The 24,725-nt window shown below is 42.5% G+C and overlaps 1 protein-coding gene across 14 annotated transcripts in view; it reads left to right on the forward strand.

The window, feature by feature from the left end:
* Nucleotides 1–24,725, forward strand: part of LOC147124368 (protein prune homolog 2-like) — a 716,966-nt gene that overhangs the window by 167,092 nt on the left and 525,149 nt on the right. For all 14 annotated transcript variants that reach the window (XM_085985995.1, XM_085985984.1, XM_085985968.1 and 11 more), the window contains exon 2: nt 23,110–23,214. In XM_085985995.1, the coding sequence (XP_085842121.1) occupies nt 23,110–23,214 (105 nt within the window). The remainder of the gene's footprint in view (nt 1–23,109; nt 23,215–24,725) is intronic.

A 24,725-nucleotide genomic window follows, 5' to 3' on the forward strand; every position in this document is an offset into this window, starting at 1 on the left:
ATGGAGGGTGGCCCTCCTCCTGTCTTAGCCGTCTTCCTCTTATTGTGGGCTCTCTTCCTGCAATGAGGGACACAAGTGGAGTTTGAGTGAGAAGGATGGAGTGAGTGTAGAGAATCCATAGCATAGTTGCTTAGAAGAAGACAAAGATGGAGTGAGGTGCCAATACCAAGGGCCCCCCCTGTGAATTGTTCATTGTTGTCATAACATCACAGTGATGGCGAGTGTGAGGGCAGCATAGTCGAATAGTGAAGCGATTGTGTACATAGAGCGAGAGGGATGGTTAAGGGTGCAAGGGATGTAAGAGTAAAGTGGGATGTGCAGAAGTAGGTTGACAATGCAGAGTGCTGGTGATGAGAGGAGATGGGGAGCAGATTGAGCCAAGTGTGATGTTAAGCTCACTTTTCCTAAGCGGACCAGGTCATTGAACCTTTTTCTCCACTGCACCCAGGTTCAAGTGTACATGGATCTGGAGCTCACCTGCTGAGCAATTTGCAGCCAGACTGCTTTGGTTTGCAGTGGTGGCTTCTTCCACCCAGAGGATGGGAAGAGTACCTCCTTGCACCCTCTGACTCCCTCCACAAGAGCATGGAGGGAGTCATCATCTACTCGGGGAGAGGCCTTGGCCCTTGAGGTAGTCATGGCAGCAGTTGTCAGAAAGAAATGCAGCAGCAAATAGCGAGAGAATGAACCAAGGCTGCATGGGCCCCGTAAATGCAGCTGGCTCACAGACATCAGCAAAGTAGAGTTACAGACCCAAAACACTAATTGGCCAGGGGAGTGCACACGCAGGGGACTCAATTGCCCAATTAGGGCAAAATCGCAAATTTTTACCGGCTGAAAGCGACGGCAGGACCGGAACCCGCCAACCACCTGACCCGCACCCAACCTGCCATCAGTGGGAAAATCGCAGCCATTAACTCTGTTTCTTTCTCCACAGATGCTGCCTGATCATCTGAGTATTTCCAGCATTTTCTATTTTTATTTTAGCCTAACTTCCTCTGACTAGTACTCTACTGATTTAGCAAAATAGTTTTAACATTTGTTTTCTTCGTCAGCTCATGCTCCACTGTGCCAAGCCTATTAACATCTCTCGATCTCTTTCAACTCCACCTTTAGCTATTTCTACACCAGTCATCGAGTATGTACTTCTGCCATTTTTCTTTCAGTACGCAATGTTTAAGATGTCATAATACTCCCAGACTTTGCAGTGTCTGATCAGCAGGCCCTTTTTAAAATCAGAGAATTAGGAATGACATAACTGTCACCCTTTAGTTCTGCTGAGTTCAGCTGTTTTCCTTGGAATACTTTTGTTTAAAGTGTGAGTACTGATATAATTGGGGGCACTGGCTTGGAAGGATTAATGAGCCTGGTAGTATGAAGGAGCTGAATGCACTGTTGACTCTGGGTTTATGACTTCATTTTCATTAATGATAATTCAGCGCTCTCTCCGTCTGCCTCAGTAACTTCTTTGTTCTTCTGTTGCTCTGCTGAATGTTATTTTTTAAATCAAACCTTTAATGAACGACAGAGCAAAACAAAAGAATTATGATGTTAATCATAGAATCTGCGATTTTTAAAAAGAGATTCTAATGATGAAAGTCCCCCTGGATCCATCTAAATTTGTAGATTTTGATGCTTTTGTGTCATAAACCAAAATTGTATTGTCATGCAAGGAAATAATTAATTTAAAAAATGTTGATAGTAGCATGATTAATGGCACCAAGATTCAGGTATATAGAGCATTTAACTTAAAATCCCGCCTCCATGGCCCAATGAAAATCCTGCCCGTTAAGTGAGTGGGCAAACATTTGGCAGATGGAGTATAATGTGGGAAAGTGTGAGGTTATCAACTTTGGCAGGAAAAATAAAAAAGCCGTTTATTATTTAAATGGAGAGAGACTACAAAATGCTGCAGTACAGAGGGACTTGGGGGTCCTTGTGCATGAAATACAAAGTTAGCATGCAGGTACAGCAAGTAATCAAAAAGGCAAATGGAATGTTGGCCTTTATTGCAAGGGGGTTGGAGTATAAAAGCAGGGAAGTCCTGCTACAACTGTGCAGGGTATTGGTGAGACCACACCTTGAGTACTGCATACAGTTTTTGTCTCCTTATTTAAGGAAGGATATACTTGCATTGGAGGCCATTCAGAGATGATTCACTCGGTTGATTCCTGAGATGAGGGGTTTAACTTATGAAGAAAGGTTGAGCAGGTTTGGTCTATACTCATTGGAATTTAGAAGAATGAGAGGTGATCTTATATTGAAATATATAAGATACTGAGGGGGCTTGACAAGGTAGATGCAGAGAGGATGCTAGAACCCGGGGGCAGTTTCAGAATAAAGGGTCGCCCTTTTAGAACTGAGATGAGGAGGAATTTCTTCTCTGAGGGTCATAAATCTGTGGAATTCTCTGCCCCAGAGAGCAGTGGAGGCTGGGTCATTAAGTACATTGAAGGTGGAGGTAGACAGATTTTTGCAAGATAAGGTTATGGGGAGCGGGCAGGGAAGTGGCTTTGAGCCCACGATCAGCCATGATCTTATTGAATGGCGGAGCAGGCTCGAGGGGCCAAGTGGCCTATTCCTGCTCCTATTTCTTATGTTCTTATGTAAGATAAACTGTTTCCAATGGCTGAAGGGTCAATAACAAGAGGGCAGATATTTAAGGTGATTGTCAAAAGAACCAGAGGCGACATGAGGCATAACTTCTTTATGCAACGAGTGCTTAGGATTTGGAAAACACTGCCGAATAGGGTGGTGGATACAGATTCAATAGTGGCCTTCAAAAAGGAATTGGAGAAAAAATTGTAGGGATGTGGGAAAGAGCGGAGGAGTGGGGCTAACTGGATTGCTCTTTGAAAGAGCCAGCACAGACTTGATATGCCGAATGGCCTCCTTCTGTGCTATGAATATGTCCAACCGGAGTTGGCAACCTTATGTATAAATCACTGAACGGATCTTTCCAGTCAGGTATTGTCAAGGCAATTGTCCGTGAGCTTGATTGTGGATTATTAAAAGTAGAAAAATCTGCACCAGAGCAGCAGATATAATTGCCTATTTTAAATTGTTTTTATTTACATTCAAAGTATTGTTACCCCGTCATCCAGAGTTACATCCTCTTTAAAGTAACATATAAAAATTGTTATTTTTGTTTATATACACAGGACTGGATTTTCTTTGTTGTCAGCGACAGTGGGCTTGAAACGTAATACTGTTTCATGGTTGTGATAGCCATTCTTGAAATGTAACTGCACAGAAATGCCCAAATCAAAGCTAACAGATGGATTTCTCTAAAGGAGCATTTGAGTTCTGTACTGCTTATTAATTTGATTATTATATGCTGGATCCCAGAAGTCTGGGCAGCTGCTGATTTATATATTTTTTTAAATCATTTAATTACCAGAACAAATTCTCTACTTCCCCCTTACCCTGCACATTTAACCATTTACACAAAGCAACCCTAAAGCACTGTGGGTAAATGATGTGTGCAATTTAAATACAATGCTTTACCTTCCTTCTGGGAATGAGTGAGTGAGTGACAGGTAACGATGCAGAAAACATTCCCTTGCCAACTTGCACTGCAAAAAGTATTAAGCTGAGAAGCAGAAAATGAATCTGTTAGATAAAGTAGAACCTCAGAACTGAGGATATCTTAGGACTAAAGGTGTCTATGAAATGGATCATTAAGCTGAATTGTTAGTGCATGTAACATGAAAATGATGCAAAGCTATTTTACTTGTGTAAACAACATGCCTTAATGTACAAACTTAATTGATTACATATAATACACTGTAGCAAGTGCTAAACTATAAAATGATAATTTGAGGAGTTGCAGCACCTCCCTCTGACATCCAACTAACTTTAACGGTCATAACTTTGAGGTTCTGTAATTATGAGAAGTTAATAAATTTTCAACTCATTATACTCGAATGAGCTTCTGTTCATAGCAACACTACACCACTACTCAGGATCCCTACATGTACACAACTGTATAAAAGCTATTGGCAACTTGTCATGATAGAATTAATTTCTCTTTGAATATTTCCTGACAAGGTTTCAGAGACTGCTTACCAATGACCCTGGAAAGATGCTGGTGAGCAAAAGATTATCGGCTAAGTACCCTTCTTCTTACAGCCCTAGTCATTTGCAAAGCAGTTCCAGTTTATTGACAGTAAATAGGCTAATTGTTCAGTTTCAATGCTAAGGTGTTAAATCACTTGGATAAGAATGGCCAAGAAATTCGGTGGGCTGCGCCACCAGTTAGCACCTAAAGAGGGCACTCAGTGGCTTTAGCGCCACTGGCCACGCCTCCTGCGATATTTAGCTGGGGCGCCAATGGCGGTGTTAGCCTGTTGCGCTGCACCGCCACCGATGACGTCATCGGTGTGCGCAGCGCCCCGCTACTGCCCCGATCTTGATATTCGGTGGCGCCGTTAGCAAATCGCGCCCGGGTCACGGGGCCTACCTGTGGCGGCAGTGGCGCAAATTAAGGTGGAGGTGCGGGGCAGCCGTTTTTTCCGGCAGCCGCCTGCCAGCACCTCCATCCCCGGCCTCCTGATCTCCCCACGCGGCAGTGCCAGCTGTTTTCCGAGAGCCCGGCACTTCTCCTCGGTGCCGGGCTCTTTTGCCGGCACTCGCGATCTCCGATCGCGTTGTGCAGGCCCCTCCCCCTTAAGAATGGGAGGAAGGCCTGCAGTACCGCGGCACGTTGCGCTGCGATATTCAGTTTCAGCGCCCAAAGAGGGACGCGGAGCGCCTCGAGCCTCGCCCTGTGTCCCTCTTGGAGCGTTCAAGCTGAATTTCCGGCGGTCGCAACTGCTCCGATCGCTGCGCTAATTCCGGCGCCCAGGCGAGCTTGGCGCCCCGTTTGCGGCTCCACCGAATTTCTCCCCCTTTGTGTTTTAATCTAAGTTTTAATGTTTCAATACTGACCAGTTAGAAAGGGGGAATTCTTACCTAGATTTTAGGTTTTGGTTATTTGTGGTGATTAAAGTAAGAGTCATCTTATTGTAAGTGTAATAACTTGATTGTTGGTTGTATATCAAATTGTGGGATTCTTGTTCAGACTTTGAAATCTTCAGAAGAGTTAATGGGTTCCTTTTAGATAAGCTAATTCACAGTGTAATGACTCAAGAACATAAACTATGCATTTTATATAAAAATCCTAAATACAAACCTAAAGCTCCATTATTCTAACACAATCCAATGGATACAAGGCTTATTCCTCCCAATTACAGGTTCATCAATATCAGCCTATGTTCTTAGTCCCAAAAGAATGAAGGGTTAAAAAGAAAAAAAAGTTTCCAAAAAGTAATGGAAAGACGTAGGAGGTTGGTCATGATCTGGAAAGAGAAAGACAGGTTAACATTTTGGGTATAGATCCTTAGTCAGAAGTAGAAATTGGAAGATACTGTACATAAGTCCCTTTTATAGGACTGAACAAAATGAAGAAGTAAGTATTTTTAATCCTGTCGCAGGACAGTAGTTAATCTGGATTTTACTGTGTGATTCAGCATGAAATTGGGCAGCATAGCAGTAGAAAATGGTGTAAAATCAGGCATTAAGGTCTACTGCTGCCTCCCCATCCAAGTTCCATTTTCTTTCCTTTGCCCGAACTCAGACAGTTGCCATCCGCCGCTTCCCTGACATGCATATAAATGCAGGTAGGTGGTGGGGTCCGGGCTTTCTGGCCCATTTCCCAACCAACAACCCTTCTTACCGCTGCTCACCGGAACTGCCTGGTGAAAGGTGATGGTATACCGGGTGTGACTGCGCTAAGGCCCCAGACTGTGGCCATTTCATCTTCTACCCCTGTAAATGTTGCAGCAGTGAACTTCTGGTGTTACACCAGGGATGCCCAGTTTCTCTCTGTTGCAGTGACTTGGTAGTAGGAATCCTGCTGGGAGCTCACCATGCATGTCTAATTAACCCGACCCAGGAGTCCCATTCCACCCACTGCCAGAAAGAGGGAAATCCAACCTAATGTGTTCACTGGCCTGCATTGAAAGGGCTAACCGATTACTTCACAGTAAAAAGTAGAGTGTTGACACACAAAATCTTGTTGATCTTGAAAATGTAAATGTCGTTAACCAGATTGCTTAATTCCCACTTAGCTGTACACCATTGATCTTGCCCATTATTATACCTTAAATAACTTGTGTATTTTGTCTGAGTGGTTGTTGCAATTGATAACCCCTTGTTGCCCCGGATTTATATAAAGAGAGTGCCTACCAGTGATATGTGAGACTTTTTCTTTTGTTAGTTTTATAGGTGCTATTTTAAGCTAATGATATTGATGTGTAGAAGGCTTCAGAAGATGAGAAATTAATATGAACAGTATTCTCTTTTCTACTCCCATCTCCCAGACTGGAGCTATCACGCACTGATACATAGCCAGGTGGCTGACAGAAGCATAAGTGACCCTTGTTGGAGATTGCACATGGGTATGGTTGTTAGGTGATGATCGGCACTGGCTTTGAGATCTCATGTCTTTAGGAAAGGGTGAAGATAAGGGCAAAAAACTAAGGATAAGGAACTTGCTGTAATCTAGAATTTAAATTTCCACCACATTTGTTGATGCTTATCCAAACTTTCCTGGTAGTGTCAGTTTGCTTCAGTGGTAGCAATGTTCCCTTTAATCTTTTTTGGGTGCGCGGCCCCTTTAACAGGCTGTGCAGCCCATTCAAATTTCCGCTGTTTTTCCATTCACAAGCCAGTGAGCCGGCTGCACGGGACCTACAGACAGCTGCGCAACTTAAAGGGAACATTGGTTGGTAGTGCTCTTTTCTGAGTCAGAAAGTTGTTGGCTTGAGCCTCATTCTAGGACTTGAGTACATAATATGGGCTGACACAGTTGTAGTATTGAAGGAATGCTGTATTGTCAGAGGTGTCATCTTTTGGATGAGACATTAAAGTGAAGCCCTATCTGCTTGTTCAAGTGGATGAAAAAGCCCCCATGGCTCTATCTGAAGAAGAACAGGGAGTTTGCCCAGTGTCTTGGCCAACATTCCTCCCTCAACCAACACCACCAAGCACGTCAGGACATCCTGAGGACATGAAAGTTGCTGTCCAAGTGCACGTTCTTTCTTAATTTATTTGCTTTTAAGAAAGGAACCCGGCAGAATATAGTGCAATGTAAAATACAAATAAAGAAAGCTAATTTCTAGTTATACTTTGAAATCAGGCAGATAAAGTATAACCTAGGTTCTGAATGGACTATTTCAATCAAGTTAACAAAACTACTTGTATCATAATTAAATATCAAAAGAGCTGACATCAGAAACACATCAGGACAAAATTGAGTTACAGTCAAGATCGGCAAAAACAATATGGATTACAAGCCCATTTAAACATAGAACTGTTTATTTTTAAGTGTCATATTGGTTAAAATAGGTTGCATTTATACTGTGAAATTGAATGATTGTCATCTCTGATGAGTGCTACTTTGCAGGCCTGAAAATAACCTTGCATCAAAATCATTTCTTCTCCTTACCCCCAACCTAATAGTCAAACCTGAAATAGAACATGAAGTAGCTTTTCCAAGTTTACAGAACCTGCAGGAGTCTGAACCCTTTTTAAATAATTAAAAGTCGCAAGCCTTTGCAGTTTCCAACAGCTGACACAGGAAGCAGCCAGATTGATCAAGTAAGCATAGTACATTGGCCTGCTGCCCAGGTTGCTTGTGAAGCATTCAGCTGAATGATTGCTTTATATTACTGGGGCATCACTGACTGCAAGTTAACTGATTTTGACAGATGACAAGTTGTTTTTTTTAAGTGAGCCTTGTGAATGATCAGTATAAACTTGTACAGGTCTCTCTGGAGCTTGTGTTGATTTGTACAGTACCTTATATTGGTGAAACGATAATGCACCAAGATTTGACTGGAACAGGAACACACCTTTGCCATAAAATATATGTATATGTTGTGTACATCAAATATCATCTACATCATTGTTATTGGCCAATTCTCTTTGTCATCCTTGGTTATATGTAAGAAGTCACACAACATCAGGTTATAGTCCAACAGTTTTATTTGAAATCACAAGCTTTCGGAGCGCTGCTCCTTCGTCAGGTGAAGTGGAGAGATGCATAAAGACACAGCTTATATAGTCAGAGAATAATGCCAGATGATTACAGGTAATCTTTCGAACTGCCATTTATCACACCTCGGCAGAGAGATAATCACAGCAATCAAAGGTGTGAATGGTGTCCAAACAGGTCAGTCAGGAAAACATTACATCAAAGAACAATGAGGTGGGGTCACAAGGGGTCAAATGTTGCAGATGCTGGCGTCTGTATGAAAAACAAAAAACAGACAAAAAAACATTTTTTTTGCTGGAAATCACAGCAGGTCCGGCCGCATCTGTGTTTTTTTGTCTTTTTTGCTTTTCATACAGACCCCAGCATCTGCAACATTTGACCCCTTGTGACCCCACCTCATTGTTCTTTGATGTAATGTTTTCCTGACTGACCTGTTTGGACACCATTCACACCTTTGATTGCTGTGATTATCTCTCTGCCGAGGTGTGATAAATGGCAGTTAGAAAGATTACCTGTAATCATCTGGCATTATTCTCTGACTATATAAGCTGTGTCTTTATGCATCTCTCCACTTCACCTGATGAAGGAGCAGCGCTCCGAAAGCTTGTGATTTCAAATAAAACTGTTGGACTATAACCTGGTGTTGTGTGACTTCTTACATTTGTCCACCCCAGTCCAACACCGGCATCTCCACTCCTTGGTTATGTGTTTAAGTAATTTGTTTTCTATTTTCTAGCAGGTTATTTGCTACTTAGTTAATCACATTGCCTAAAATGCCTAAAACCTTTCTCCCCAATGACATTCCACCAAAATAATTCTCTGATAGTCGCCATGTATATTTCCCACAGTCTCACGACATTCACCATTAAAATAACATCTATAGGGGCTGATAATGTGGTCTAGGTGCAGTGGAGCCTGGACTAAGCTTTCTGTGTATTGCGATTCCTGCACTGACGTGCCCTGACCTGACTTTGCACGGTAATATGAAGTCAGTGTAGCTCTTAAAGGAATGCTACTTGCTTTAAAGCTGTCCTGGGGGTAACGTAACTGGAGCAAGTCACTGAAGTTGAACTGCTCCTTTCAATGAACATGTTGTTCAGGCACTCAAAATCCTAGCTTCTAATTTAATAATGACCCTTGTGCACAACTGGTGCACAGGCCCTGAGTCATAGATGTTCCATGAGTATTATAATGTGCTTTGTTCTTGAGGGGCTTTGCAGACTCTGGATTCTATAATGCAGGGAACTGGCATCTGATTCATAGTATTGTTGCAAGCACCAAACATTGCAGTACTAGCTCTATAATGCGACATACAAATATTCAACAATTCAGGAAAATAAATCACAAGCTTATTCTAATAGCTTTAACACCCCCTCCCCCCTTCTCCATGCATGGAGCGATGCTTCTATGCTTTGTAGATCATGACACCCAACTCATAATGTGACCTATTTTCTTCTGTCTTATTATGTCCGTGAATGATTGAGACACGGACAGCAGGAGTTGAACAAAACAAGTCTTTACTGAATTAAGTCAATCGGGAAACTGAAACTACAGAGGCTCACTAGCGCCTTTTATACAGGGGTGGTCACTGCTGGTACTGCAGTCTGAGACCAGTTATTCTCTTAAAGGTACATACACAACAATTCCTCCCCTTTTAGATAAACAGTACATAACATTCATTTAACAACTAAATGATAACTAATTACAATCACAATTACAGTTGCTAGATACATTGGTTAAGTTTAAGCAATTATAAGTTCAGTCTTTGAGGAGGCTTCCTGATTCTGTCTGGATAACGCCTCTTTGGGGTATCAGGTTCTTCTGGCAAGGTTGAGTCGGGATCAATGTCTTTGTTTGGTTCATCTGCTTCCAATATCACCGATTCTGCGGTAGCTGCAATTGGTACGTCGATTTCATTGCCAGGTGTATCAGATCGTGGTGTGGAGTTGGCGTTTTCCAGTGACTCTAGAATCTGGTCAGCATGGCGTCTTACAATGCTCTCTCCAACGTCCACGGTATACATGAGAGGTCCTTGCCGTGTACAAATCATTCCTGGCTGCCATTTCTCAGTGCGGTAGTCCCGGGCCAAAACTGGTTGACCTATCTTAAAACTCCTGGTCGGCCTTTCATTCATATTCTGAAACTGCCTGTTCTCCACATCTCTTCGGACGTTTGGCTTAACCAAATCCAAGCGGCATCGTAGTCTTCGATTGAAGAACATCATGGCTGGAGTTTGGTTGGTAACCGCATGTGTCGCATTCCGGTAGGCAAACAAGAAGTTGTCCACCTTGTGTTGTAGGGGTATATCTTCATTACACATTGCCTTGATAGCCTTCTTGAATGTTTGAACAAACCTCTCGGCCAATCCATTAGTGGCTGGATGATATGGGCAGATGTGTAATGCTTAACACCATTGTTCTTTAAGAACCTCCGGAACTCTTCAGACACAAACTGTGGTCCATTGTCAGAGCAAATCTGTTAAGGCAGCCCATTCCTGGCGAATATGGTTCGTAAAACTGTGATAGTTTTTTCCGTGGTGGTTGAGGACATTTTTATTACCTCTGGCCACTTTGAATGTGCATCCACCGCAATTAAAAACATCGAGTCCATGAAGGGACCAGCAAAATCAATGTGCACTCTTTGCCATGGAGATGAGGGCCACTCCCATGGATGTAGAGGAGCTTGTGATGGGGCGTTTTGGACTTTCTGGCATCCTGCACAGCTCTTGGTCATCTCTTCCATTTCTCTATCGATTCCCGGCCACCACACAAACGCTCTGGCTAAGTTCTTCATTTTTACCCCACCCAGATGACCCTCATGAAGCTCATTGAGCACTCTATCCGACAACTTAGGTGGAATTACTACTCTGGATCCACACATCAAGGTTCCTCTGCACACTGACAGCTGTTCTCTTCTCGGCGAGAATGCTGGCAGCAGTGGTTCGCCATGCGCTGGCCATCCCTTCACCGTTAAATCATAGACCCGTGATAGTGTCGGGTCATTCCGTGTTTCCTTTTCTATGTTTGCATTCGTCACAGGGAGACGTTCGACTATGGTCGAGTGGAATAACTCCATTGGATCCATTGCAAGGTCTTCTTCTTCCACCGTCGGCAACGGTAGGCGTGACAATCCATCAGCATTCCCATGCTGTTTAGTTCCTTTGTACTCGATGTCATATTGGTGTGCCCCTAGGAAAAGGGACCACCGCTGCAGCCGTTGCGCTGTCATTATCGGTACGCCCTTCTGAGGGTTGAAAATGGAGACAAGAGGTTGATGATCGGTTAGTAGAGTAAATTTTTGACCGTGCAGGTAGTGATTGAACTTCTTCACCCCCCACACTAGGCTGAGGGCCTCTCTGTCAATCTGGGCGTAGTTATGCTCGGCAGAAGTTAACGAGCGTGACGCAAAAGCTATCGGCCTCTCTAAACCATCAAGGAATTTATGTGACAGTACCGCCCCAATGCCGTAGGGAGACGCATCACACGCCAGTCTGATCGGCAGTGCTGGGTTGTAGTGAGCCAATACTTCTCTTGAAGTGATTAAGTCCTTACTCTTCTGAAAGGCACGCTTACAGTCATTGCTCCATTTCTATGCTACTCCCGTTCGTAGCAGGGCGTTCAGTGGGTGCAGAATTGTCAACAAATTCGGCAAAAACTTATGGTAGTAATTCACCAATCCGAGGAATGACCTCAGTTGCGACACATTTTCAGGTGCTGCGGCCTTAACAACCGCTTCAATTTTGTCAGGGGACTTATGTAACCCCTCTTCATCAATCACGTGGCCACAATACGATATCTGTTTCTTACAAAACTCGCACTTGGGGCGGTTGGCTCGTAGCCCATGTTCCCGTAGTCTAGTGAGCACCTGTTCTAGGTTGTTAAGGTGTTCACTGTCATCTTCACCTGTCACAAGGATGTCGTCCAAGTAACACTGAGTCCCCGGAATCCCTTGCAGGACTTGTTCCATCGCTCTTTGCCATATCGCCGGAGCCGATGTTACTCCGAATACCAATCGATGATACTGGTAAAGACCTTTGTGAGTGTTTATCGTGAGATACTTCCTAGAGGATTCTTCAACCTCCATCTATGAAGGTATGAGAGCGGAATTGAGTAAAGTGGATTGGGAAAATAGGTTAAAGGATAAGACGATACATGATCAGTGGTGTACATTTAAGGAGTTATTTTACAAATTCCAAAAAAAGTATATTCCACTGAGAAAAAAAGGGTGTAAAAGAAAAGACAGCCATCCGTGGCTAAGTAAAGAAATTAAGGATAGTATTCGACTAAAAACAAGGGCATATAAGGTAGCCAAATCTAGTGGGAGGATAGAGGATTGGGAAAACTTTAAAAGACAGCAAAAAATAACAAAAAGATTGATTAAGAAAGGGAAGATACATTATGAAAGTAAATTAGCAAAAAATATAAAGACAGATAGTAAGAGTTTTTATAGTTATATAAAAAGAAAAAGGGTGGCTAAAGTAAATGTTGGTCCCTTAGAGGATGAGACCGGGAAATTAATGGTGGGAAATATGGAGATGGCAAAAACACTGAATGAATATTTTACATCAGTCTTTACAGTAGAGGACACCAAGAATATCCCAACACTTGACAAGCAGGGGGCTATAGGGGGGGAGGAGCTAAATACGATTAAAATCACGAAGGAAGTAGTACTTGGTAAAATAATGGGACTCAAGGCGGATAAATCACCTGGACCTGATGGCTTACATCCCAGGGTTTTGAGGGAAGTGGCGGTAGGGATTGTGGATGCATTGGTAATAATCTTCCAAAACTCCCTGGACTCAGCAAAGGTCCCGGCAGATTGGAAAACTGCCAATGTAACACCCTTATTTAAAAAGGGCAGTAGACAGAAGGCTGGAAACTATAGACCGGTTAGCCTAACATCTGTGGTAGGTAAAATTTTGGAGTCCATTATTAAGGAGACAGTAACAGGACATTTGGATAATCATAATTTAATAAGACAAAGTCAGCATGGTTTTATGAAGGGGAAGTCATGTTTGACAAATTTGCTGGAGTTCTTTGAGGAAGTAACATATAGGGTGGATAAAGGTGAACCAGTGGATGTAGTGTATTTAGACTTCCAAAAGGCATTTGACAAGGTGCCACACAAAAGATTATTGCTTAAGATAAAAAATCACGGGATTGGGGGTAATATTCTGGCATGGATAGAGGATTGGCTATCCAACAGAAGGCAGAGAGTTGGGATAAATGGTTCATATTCAGACTGGCAATCAGTAACTAGTGGTGTTCCGCAGGGGTCAGTGCTGGGTCCCCAACTCTTTACAATCTATATTAACGATTTGGAGGAGGGGACCGAGTGTAACATGTCAAAGTTTGCAGATGATACTAAGATGGGAGGGAAAGTAGTGAGTGAGGAGGACATAAAAAACCTTCAAGGGGACATAGGCAGGCTAAGTAAGTGGGCAGAGATTTGGCAGATGGAATACAATACTGGAAAGTGTGAGGTTATGCACTTTGGCAGGAAAAATCGTAGAGCAAGTTATTATCTTAATGGCAAGAAACTGGAAAGTACTGAAGTACAAAGGGATCTGGGGGTCCTGGTGCACGAAACTCAAAAGGTTAGTATGCAGGTGCAGCAAGTGATTAAGAAGGCCAATGGAATGTTGGCTTTCATTGCTAGGGGGATAGAATATAAAAATAGGGAGGTATTGCTTCAGTTGTACAAGGTATTGGTGAGACCGCACCTGGAATACTGCATACAGTTTTGGTGTCCATACTTAAGAAAGGACATACTTGCTCTCGAGTCAGTACAAAGAAGGTTCACTCGATTAATCCCGGGGATGAGGGGTTGGACACATGAGGAGAGGTTGAGTAGATTGGGACTCTACTCATTGGAGTTCAGAAGAATGAGAGGCGATCTTATTGAAACATATAAGATTATGAAGGGGTTGGATCGGGTGGATGCAGGGAGGATGTTCCAGATGATGGGTGAAACTAGAACTAGGGGGCATAGTCTTAGAATAAGGGGCTGCTCTTTCAAAACTGAGATGAGGAGGAACTACTTCACTCAGAGGGTGGTAGGTCCATGGAATATGCTGCCCCAAAAAGCTGTCGAAGCTACATCATTACATAAATTTAAAACAGAAATAGACAGTTTCCTAGTAGAAAAGGGAATTAAGGGTTACGGGGAGCGGGCAGGAATTTGGACATGAGTCTAGGTTCGGATAGGTCATGGCCCTGTGGGTAGCAGAGCGGGCCCAGGGGCCGTGTAGCCTGATCCTGCTCCTGTTTTCGTGTGTCTACTGCTGTTAGATTCAGGAGATAGTCCTGTCATAGTGGATTGGCGGTTAGGATCAGATCAGCCATGATCTTATTGAATGGCGGAGCAGGCTCGAGGGGCCAATTGGCCTACTCCTGCTCCTATTTCTTATGTTCTTATGTTCTTGTCTGCAAATATGCTTGTGCTAGGTCAATTTTTGTAAAACGCTTCCCTCCAGACAGTGAGGCGAAGATGTCTTCTATCCTTGGAAGAGGATATTGTACTGTGTGAAGGACTGGGTTCACCGTCACCTTGAAATCCCCACAGATGCGAACCTTCCTTGGCTCCTCAGATTTATTGCTTAACGTTTTCTTCATGACAGGAACGATGGGTGTTGCCCACTCGCTCCAGTCGACCCTGGACAACACGCCTGCATTCTCCAGATTCTCCAGCTCTGCCTCGACGGCTGGGCGAATTGCATATTGTACCGGTCTTGCTTTGAAAAACTTGGGAATTGCATTCTCCTCTATTTTTATCGAGGTGGTTACGCCTTTAAGAGTGCCCAGTTCTTGTTGAAATATCTCTTTGGCGTTAGCTAAGATTGTTGACAATCGTCCAGGAGTGACGTCTTCATCTTTTTTACCGTCCACTGTCATTGCATGAATGGAGTGCCAATCTAAGCTTATCTTCCTGATCCATTCATGTCCCAATAACGGTGGTCCACCATTTTGCAGTATGTAGAGATACAATTTCCGTATTTTCTTGCCGTTGTATTTGACAGGCACCCTTATTTTTCCTCTGGGGTATACTTTTTGTCCCGTATACGTCGTCAAGACGATGGATGTCTCTCTCAAGGGTATGTGTGAGAATAGCCGCTCGTAGTCTCGTCGATTCATGACGGTTAGCGCTGATCCTGTATCCAATTCCATTTTAATTTGGGACCCTGCTATCGTGAGGGTGACCCAAATGGTTCGGTGATCCTCTTTTGCGATTACATTGTGAAGTTTGAGACAGCTTAGTCTCCTGTTCCCGGATTCACTATCGCTCATCTGGTCTTCGGAACTACTGTCCGTCATCTTTTGTACTTTCTTGTATGGTTCCTTAATAGCCTTTTTGTTGTCGCTGGTCTTCTTCCCAGACCTGCAAACTCGTGCAATGTGTCCCATCTTTCTGCATTGCCTGCATATTTTGTCCTTGGACCAGCAGTCGTTCTGGTCATGGTTAGTTCTGCCGCAGCGATAACATTTTGCAAATCCCCGTGTCATTTCGTGGGTGCCGTAGTCCTGTGGCTTTTGTTGAATTTCCGCAGCTCCCCTGGCTGCTGCTTCGTTCGATACTGCCACGCTGAAAGCCTTATCTAGCGTCAGCTCTTTCTCTGATAGTAACTTCTTCTGGGTTCCTTCACTCAGGAGTCCACAGACAAATTTGTCCCGTAGGGTATCTGCCAGTCCTGCTCCGAACTGGCAGTGCTTTGATAGCTTGCGTAGTTCCGTAAGGTACTCGGCATTGCTCTCATCTTTATGCTGAGTTCTCCTGTGGAATTTAAATCTTTCTGCTATCAACAGCGGTGCAGGGTTTAGGTGTTCCTGTAGGACAGCAACAATTTCATTAAAACTCTTCGCCTTCGGTTTGGCTGGTGTAATCAGGTCCCGCAATAGGCCGTACGTTCTAGCGCCCATTAAGTTTAGCAATACCGATGCCTTTTTCTCATTGGCTATTTCGTTTGCCTCGCAATATACCTCGACTCTTTCCACATACGTGGTCCAGTCCTCTATTGTATTATCAAAGGCAGTGATACAGCCAGTCTTCGGCATCTTGAAAATCTAAAATGGCGCCTCCCGCGCTTTACCTTTTTCCCCGATTTAACAAAATGGCGCCTCCCGCGCTTTGCCTTCTTCCCCGCTGATTAAGATGGTGCCTCCCGCGCTTTGCCTTCTTCCCCGCTGTTGTTAGCGCTGCTTTCCGCGGTTTCCGTTGCAACCTGCAGCTCCTTGCGGTTTCCTGCGCGTTTAATATTTCTTTCTTTTATTATTTTCCCGTCGTGGAACAACCCTGTGGGACTCTTGCCTCCCTCTTCTCGGGTCTATACGCAGCCCGGCTTCGTAGCACCGGCTGCGCCCTGTGTGCTCCACCCTCTCTCTCTCCTCTTCCCGACAACGCTGCTCGGCCCCGTTGCAAGCCACCTGCTCGAGTTCGCGACCGCCGCAGCCCAGGAAGGATCAGTGTACTACCTGCCACCAGCCCGATTAGCTGAAGCACCGTCGACAGGAACCAGGCCCCGCTTTCGACAGCTTCTCCAGCAATCTTCAACTCCGCTAACACAGGGGCTGATGCCCACGGTCGACGCCCGTTTCTACTGCTTCTTTCTTCCTTCTGGCCTCGACCTCTGCTCACTTCGCTGCAGGAATAGATCCCAGGAGGTGGTGCAGACTGTAGGTAAGTTCGTATCTGCTCGTCGCCAGTATTATGTCCGTGAATGATTGAGACACGGACAGCAGGAGTTGAACAAAACAAGTCTTTACTGAATGAAGTCAATCGGGAAACTGAAACTACAGAGGCTCACTAGCGCCTTTTATACAGGGGTGGTCACTGCCGGTACTGCAGTCTGAGACCAGTTATTCTCTTAAAGGGACATACACAACATGTCTAAATTTTGTAACACAGGTTGTGGAAAAATTTTGATCAATTGCTTTATCGCTTTAAAATCTCTATCAAAATGTTGAATCTAGTTGAAAAGTGCATCATTTTTCATTACATTACATAGCAGTTTTGGCACCTGCGTTTAATCTTGGAGCAAATTTAATTACATTTTCAACATTCAATCACTGTCTCTAGTTCTGCTTTTATTTTTTGGAACTCAGTATTTCAATTTCTTGGACCTTTTTATGATCTGGTTCAAGATGCTTAGCAGTAATTACTACTTTTGGAAATGTGACTTTTTTCTTCTTACTGAATCTTGGGCTATTCTCTGGCATCTTTGAAGCAGTGCTCTGAAGGTTTTTGTTCTTCATGTCTTGTGGAGCTCTTAATACCAAAATTATAATTGACTTATCATTTCAACACCCCTGTATCCATGTAGGACTTCATGAGTTTTCTCCAAACAGGGTATTAAACTTCGCTAGTTTGGATGAAAGGTCATCGACCTGCAACGTTAACTCTGTTTCTCTCTCCACAGTTGCTGTCTGACCTGCTGAGTATTTCGAGCATTTTCTGTTTTTATTTCAGATTTCCAGCATCCAAAGTATTTTGCTTTTGTATTAAACTTAGCTTACTGATTTTTTTGCAATATCCCAACCTTGCATCAAGGCTAGAGAAAGTTCACATATCTGTAAGTTTATGTGTAATGCCTTCAATTATTGGCATTGGGTAGTGTTGCCTCATGATTGTTTTGTTTAAGTGCTTGGGATTGTTGCACCTACAAATCTGATTGAAAGTTTTCTTATTGTTCACTACCAGAGCTGACCCATGGTGCTGGCTCTATTATCTTTTTGATTAAACTACCTTTCTCCATCTGTTTTTTTACTGCATTATTCTAGGAGTACTCTTAGTCTTGGACTACTTTTGCTATTTCTGGATTTAGCTTCATGTTATAGTTACCTGTTAAGCAACCAAAACGATCAGTCATATCTCTGTACACTTTGAGTATGTTTATAGATAAAGTATTGGTAACTTTTACATTTCCTAGGTATGAGGCCTAGTTCCAAACATAAGAAATCACACAACACCAGGTTATAGTCCAACAGCTTTATTTGAAATCACAAGCTTTCGGAGCGCTGCTCCTTCGTCAGGTGAAGTGGAGAGATGCATAAAAACACAGCTTATATAGTCAGAGAATAATGTCAGATGTTTACAGGTAATCTTTCTAACTGCCATTTATCACACCTCGGCAGAGAGATAATCACAGCAATCAAAGGTGTGAATGGTGTCCAAACAGGTCAGTCAGGAAAACATTACATCAAAGAACAATGAGGTGGGGTCACAAGGGGTCAAATGTTGCAGATGCTGGGGTCTGTATGAAAAACAAAAAAACAGACAAAACACATTCCAAACAAGCTTTCTTACCAAAAATTGCTTTAATGTCACGATTCACCAATTGGAATTTCAAAATGTATGCTTTTCCCTAATGGCTGGCAGCCGCGTATTTGGTCTGTCTGGCCTTACTTTATGTTTGATAGATGATATCAGTTTGATAAGCTGGTGTCAAACCTATTAACCTATTATTGTGCTGAATTTTGTTGTGCTGCAACTGTGCCATAACATTGGCTTGTGCATTGGTGTTGAGCTTAAATTTAACGTTAGGGTCATTGATCATGTTGTTATCAGCTCAGTTGTCAATATCTGCCACTGCACCTATTTTCAACAGAGGGCTAGTTCAGTTGCAGATATTATCTATTGATCACAATCACGTTCTAAATCCTGATTCATTTTCTTTTGGTATCTGTATGCAATACATACAACTGCAAATGCTTATTTTTTTCCCCACACTTGTGACATTTAGCAGAGGCAAAGTTGCATGGAGAGGGAGAGACGCACACATTTTAGGCTGTGAACAATAGGAAATCAATTAGTTTGTAATACACTTTCTTAGCTTTAATGAATGTAGACAAGCAGTTGATTAGTTTTCCATACTGATAAGCTTGGAAATTATTCTACAGTCGTTTAAAGCTCTGGCTAGACCACATCTGGAGTACTGTATTCAGTTCTGGGCATCGCACCTCAGGAAAGATATATTGGCATTGGAGGGGGTGCAGTGCAGATTCACCAGAATTATACTGGAGCTAAACGGGTTAACTTATGAGGATAGGTCGCATAGACTAAGCTTGTATTTCCTTGAGTATAGAAGATTAAGAGGCGATCTAATTGAGATGATTAAGATGATTAAAGGATTTGATAGGGTAGAGAGAAACTATTTCCTCCAGTAGGGGAGTCCAGAACAGGGGGGCATAAAATTAGAGCTAGACCATTCAGGGGTGATGTCAGGAAGCAATTCTTCACACAAAGGGTAGTACAAATCTGGAACTTTTCCCTCTAAGATGTTGAGGTTAGGTCAATTGAAAATTTCAAAACACAGATTGTTAGGTTTTTTGTTAGATAAGGGTATGGAACCAAGGCAGGTAAATTGGTTAAGATGCAAATCAGCCATGATCTAATTGTATGGTGGAACAGGCTCAAGTGCCTGAATGGCCTAGTTCTGTTCCTATGTAAATATCCAACAGTTTAAAAATATGGCCAGTTTGAATTCCATATTTAAAAGGAACACAACCCACATACAAAAATGGATGTAATTCAAGCCCCATGCCAACTTCCCTTCCTAGATTACCAGGGAAAGAGGGAGGGAGGGAAATGAATCCCAGAACTTGCAATCTTCCATGATGGAAACAACATTTATGTGGGAAAGAAAAATAGATGTTATGCATGCAGAAGGAAATTTCCCCTTTGCAAACCAGTAGTATTGTACGAGATAGGTTAAGTGAACTAGAAGTGCCTGAATTGAATCAGCTATGAATCACTGAATTTGGAATTCAGACCATGACTTAATCTTAATAACAGTATGTCTTGTATGTTTTGGATCATTTATATCATTGCTATAATCATGGGGGATTTTAACTTTCATATTGACTGGACTAATCAAATTGGGCATGGCAGCATTGAGGAAGAGTTCATAGAGTGTATTAGGGACGGGTTCCTTGAGCAGTATGTAACTGAACCAACCAAGGGGCAGGCAATCTTAGATCTGGTCCTGTGTAATGAGACAGGATTAATAAAAAATGTCCTAGTAAAGGATCCCCTTGGAATGAGTGACCATAATATGGTTGAATTCCAAATTCAGTTTGAGGGTGAGAGAGTTGGATCTCAAACCAGTGTACTAAGCTTAAATAAAGGAGACTATGAAGGTATGAGAGTAGAATTGACTAAAGTGGACTGGGAAAACAGATTAAAGTGTAAGACGGTACAAGAGCAGTGGTCTACATTCAAGGAGATATTTCACATCTTTCAAGATAAATATATTCCACGGAGGAAAAAGGGGAGTAAAAGAAAAGACAGCCATCCGTGGCTTAGTAAAGTAATAAAGGATAGTATTCGACTGAAAGCAAGGGCATATAAATTAGCCAAATCTAGTGGGAGGATAGAAGATTGGGAAGCATTTAAAAGCCAGCAAACAATAACTAAAAGATTAATTAAGAAAAGGAAGATAGATTATGAAAGTGAACTAGCAAAAAATATAAAAACAGATAGCAAGAGTTTCTACAGCTATATAAAAAGAAAAAGGGTGGCTAAAGTGAACGTTGGTCCCTTAGAGGATGGGACCGGGAAACTAGTGGTGGGGAACATGGAGATGGCAAAGATGCTGAACAAATATTTTGTATCAGTCTTTACAGTAGAGGACACTAAAAATATCCCAACACTGGACAAACAGGGGGCAATGGGGGGGAGGAGCTAAACACAATTAAAATCACTAAGGAGATGGTACTCAGTAAAATAATGGGACTTAAGGCGGATAAATCCCCTGGACCTGATGGCCTACATCCTAGGGTCTTGAGAGAAGTGGCGGTAGGGATTGTGGATGCATTGGTGATCATTTTCCAGAACTCCATGGACTCAGGAAAGGTCCCGGCAGATTGGAAAACTGCTAATGTAACACCCTTATTTAAGAAGGGAAGTAGACAAAAACCTGGAAACTATAGACCAGTTAGCCTAACATCTGTGGTTGGCAAAATGTTGGAGTCCATTATTAAGGAAACAGTAACAGAGCATTTGGATAAACATAACTTAATAGGACAGAGTCAGCATGGTTTTACGAAGGGGAAGTCATGTTTGACAAATTTGCTCGAATTCTTTGAGGATGTAACATACAGGGTGGATAAAGGGGAACCAGTGGATGTAGCGTATTTGGACTTCCAAAAGGCATTTGACAAGGTTCCACACAAAAGATTATTGATCAAGATAAAAAATCACGGGATTGGGGGTAATATACTGGCATGGGTGGAAGATTGGCTATCTAACAGAAAACAAAGAGTTGGGATAAATGATTCGTTCTCAGGCTGGCAATCAGTAACTAGTGGTGTTCCGCAGGGGTCAGTGCTGGGACCCCAACTCTTTACAATCTATATTAACGATTTGGAGGAAGGGACCGAGTGCAACATATCCAAGTTTGCTGACGATACAAAGATGGGAGGGAAAGCAGTGAGTGAGGAGGACATAAAAAACCTGCAAAAGGACATAGACAGGCTAAGTGAGTGGGCAGAGATTTGGCAGATGCAATATAATGTTGGAAAGTGTGAGGTTATGCACTTTGGCAGAAAAAATCAAAGAGCAAGTTATTATCTAAATGGAGAGAAACTGCAAAGTGCTACAGTACAAAGGGATCTGGGGGTCCTGGTGCATGAAACACAAAAAGTTAATATGCAGGTGCAGCAGGTGATCAGGAAGGCCAATGGAATCTTGGCTTTTATTGCAAGGGGGATGGAGTATAAAAACAGGGAAGTCTTGCTGCAGTTATACAGGGTATTGGTGAGGCCACACCTGGAATATTGCGTGCAGTTTTGGTTTCCATATTTAAGAAAAGATATACTTGCTCTCGAGGCGGTTCAGAGAAGGTTCACTCGGTTGATTCCAGAGATGAGGGGGTTGACGTATGAGGAAAGGTTGAGTAGGTTGGGACTCTACTCATTGGAGTTCAGAAGAATGAGAGGCGATCTTAGCGAAACATATAAGATTGTGAGGGGGCTTGATCGGGTGGATGCGGTGAGGATGTTTCCACTGATGGGTGAGATTAGAACTAGGGGGCATAATCTTAGAATAAGGGGCTGCCCTTTCAAAACTGAGATGAGGAGAAACTTCTTCACTCAGCGGGTAGTAAATCTATGGAATTTGCTACCCCAGAGAGCTGTGGAAGCTGCAACATTAAATAAATTTATAATGGAGATAGACATTTTCCTAGCAGATAAGGGAATTAGGGGTTACGGGGAGAGGGCAGGGAAGTGGACGTGAGTCTAGATTCAGATCAGCCATGATCCTATTGAATGGCGGAGCAGGCCCGAGGGGCCGTATGGCCTACTCCTGCTCCTATTTGTTATGTTCTTATGTGTGCTGATCACACAAAGCTGATTTACACAAGAAGAGAATAAAATACTTTGTACAATCACTTATGAATTAAAATGGGTATAGGATTTTTTTCTACCTGTCAATAAATACTCCATTTGGTTTCAGCAAGATGGAAAGTCAAGTTTAGGCAGAAATTTGGGTTTGACCAAATTTCTGTCTGTTTGCATTATCTACCTGTGTCAAGCTAGATTCGGTACAATCACAAAATTATACGAACTGAACCAATTACAGTATAAGGGATTTGATCTAGTTTATTTTAGTCTATCCCCAGTTGATGAATGTGATTGTTATTTTAGTATGATACCATTTATCCTTTGGGGTACTTACAGAGCTGAATAGTAAAATGTATTGTCTGAATTTACCTGTTCTCCCCACTCTTTATTCATTTTCCTCTTAGTTGGTAAATATTTATCTGATCTACTTACCTCTGTGAAATACATTAAGAAATTGATTAAATTTATTATGCACAATATATTGCCTGTACATGTGTATATGTCCAAAGATGTGCAGGTTAGGTTGATTTGGATTGATTTGGCTATGATAAATTGACCCTTAGTGTTAGGGGATTAAATACGTGGGGTTACGGGGATAGGGTGGGGTATGTGTCGGTGCAGGCTCGATGGGCCGAAATGGCCTCTATCTGTGCTGTGAGGATTCTGTGATATATATATATATGCAAATGTTGGACTTGATTATATCCTGTTGACTTGGCAATCTGTCTTTTTCAGATTAATAGAAATGATCTACCCAGAGTTCATGCTGTACTTGGAGACAGAAAATGTGACCTCGACTCTGCTGTTTCAACCTTAGCCTATGCTTACTTCCTTTATAAGGTACAGGAATGGTATAAAATACAGCGACAGTTTTGTACATGCATTTTCTATAAATCTAAAAGCCATTGTATGTATATAAAAAAAATTAGGAGATTATGCTGCAAGTGATGGACCACAAAGTGAAGCTAACTGGCCATCTCCTGCACTGTGGTGCAAAGATGATAGGTGGATTTTCCAATGATGGGAATGTTTGCAGCAGCTAGCTTCTGGCTACTATTTGAGGCTGGTGTAAAGGGCTTTTGCACCGAATTCAAGGCACTAATTAACACATGCAATTTCACATTTCACAATTAACACATGTAATTCCACTATTTCAAAAGCATTGGTAAGGTGCAACACAAGAGGTTATTACACAAAATTAACGCTCATGGGATTGGGGGTAATATACTCGCATGGATTGAGGATTGGTTAATGGACAGAAGACAGAAAGTAGGAATAAAAGGGTCATTTTCTGGTTGGCAGGCTGTAACACGTTGGGTACCGCAAGGATCGGTGCTTGGGCCTCAGATATTTACAATCTATATCAAGGACTTAGATGAGGAGACCGAGTGTAATGTACCCAAGTTTGCTGATGATACAAAGCTAGGTGGGAAAATAAGTTGTGAGGAGCATGCAAAGAGGCTGCAATGGGATATAGACCGGTTAAGTGAGTGGGCAAGAACATGGCAAATGGAATATAATGTGGAGAAATGTGAAGTTAGCCACTTTGGTAGGAAAAATAGAAAAGCAGAGTATATTTTAAATGGTGAGAGATTGGGAAATGTTAATGGTCAGAGGGACCTGGGTTTCCTTGTACATGAATCACAAAGTTAACGTGCAGGTACAGCAAGCAATTCGGAAAGCAAATGGTATGTTGGCCTTTTTTACAAGAGGATTTGAGTACAAGAGTAAAGACGTTTTATTGCAATTATATAGGGTCCTGGTGAGACCACACCTGGAGTATTGTGTACAGTTTTGGTCTCCTTACCTAAGGAAGGGTATACTTGCCATAGAGGAAGTGCAACAAAGGTTCACTCGACTGATTCCTGGGATGGGGGGGATTATCCTATGAGGAGAGATTGAATGGACTAGACCTATATTTCCTAGAGTTTAGATGAATGAGAGGTGATCTCATTGAAATGTATAAAATTCTTAAGGGGCATGACAGGGTAAATGCTGGGAGAATGTCTTCCCAGGCTGGGGAGTCTAGAACTAGGGGTCACAGTCTCAGAATAAGGGGTCAGCCATTTAGGACTAAGATGAGAAATTTCTTAACTTAAATGTTTGTGAATCTTTGAGATTCTCTACCCCAGAAGGCTGTGAATGCTCAGTCATTGAATATATTCAAGACAGAGATCGATAGATTTTTGGATACTAAGAGACCCAAGGGATGTGGGGATATTGCGGGAAGGTGGAGTTGAGTTAGAAGATCAGCCATGATCTTATTGAATGGTGGAGCAGGCTTGAAGGGCCGAATGGGCTACTATTGTTCCTAGTTCTTATGTTCTTATGCGCTTATAAGCTATATTGAA

The sequence above is a fragment of the Somniosus microcephalus genome, chromosome 1 (assembly GCF_052327205.1).
Source record: "Somniosus microcephalus isolate GS21.2 chromosome 1, FLI_Smic_1.0, whole genome shotgun sequence".
NCBI classification, from domain to species: domain Eukaryota; kingdom Metazoa; phylum Chordata; class Chondrichthyes; order Squaliformes; family Somniosidae; genus Somniosus; species Somniosus microcephalus.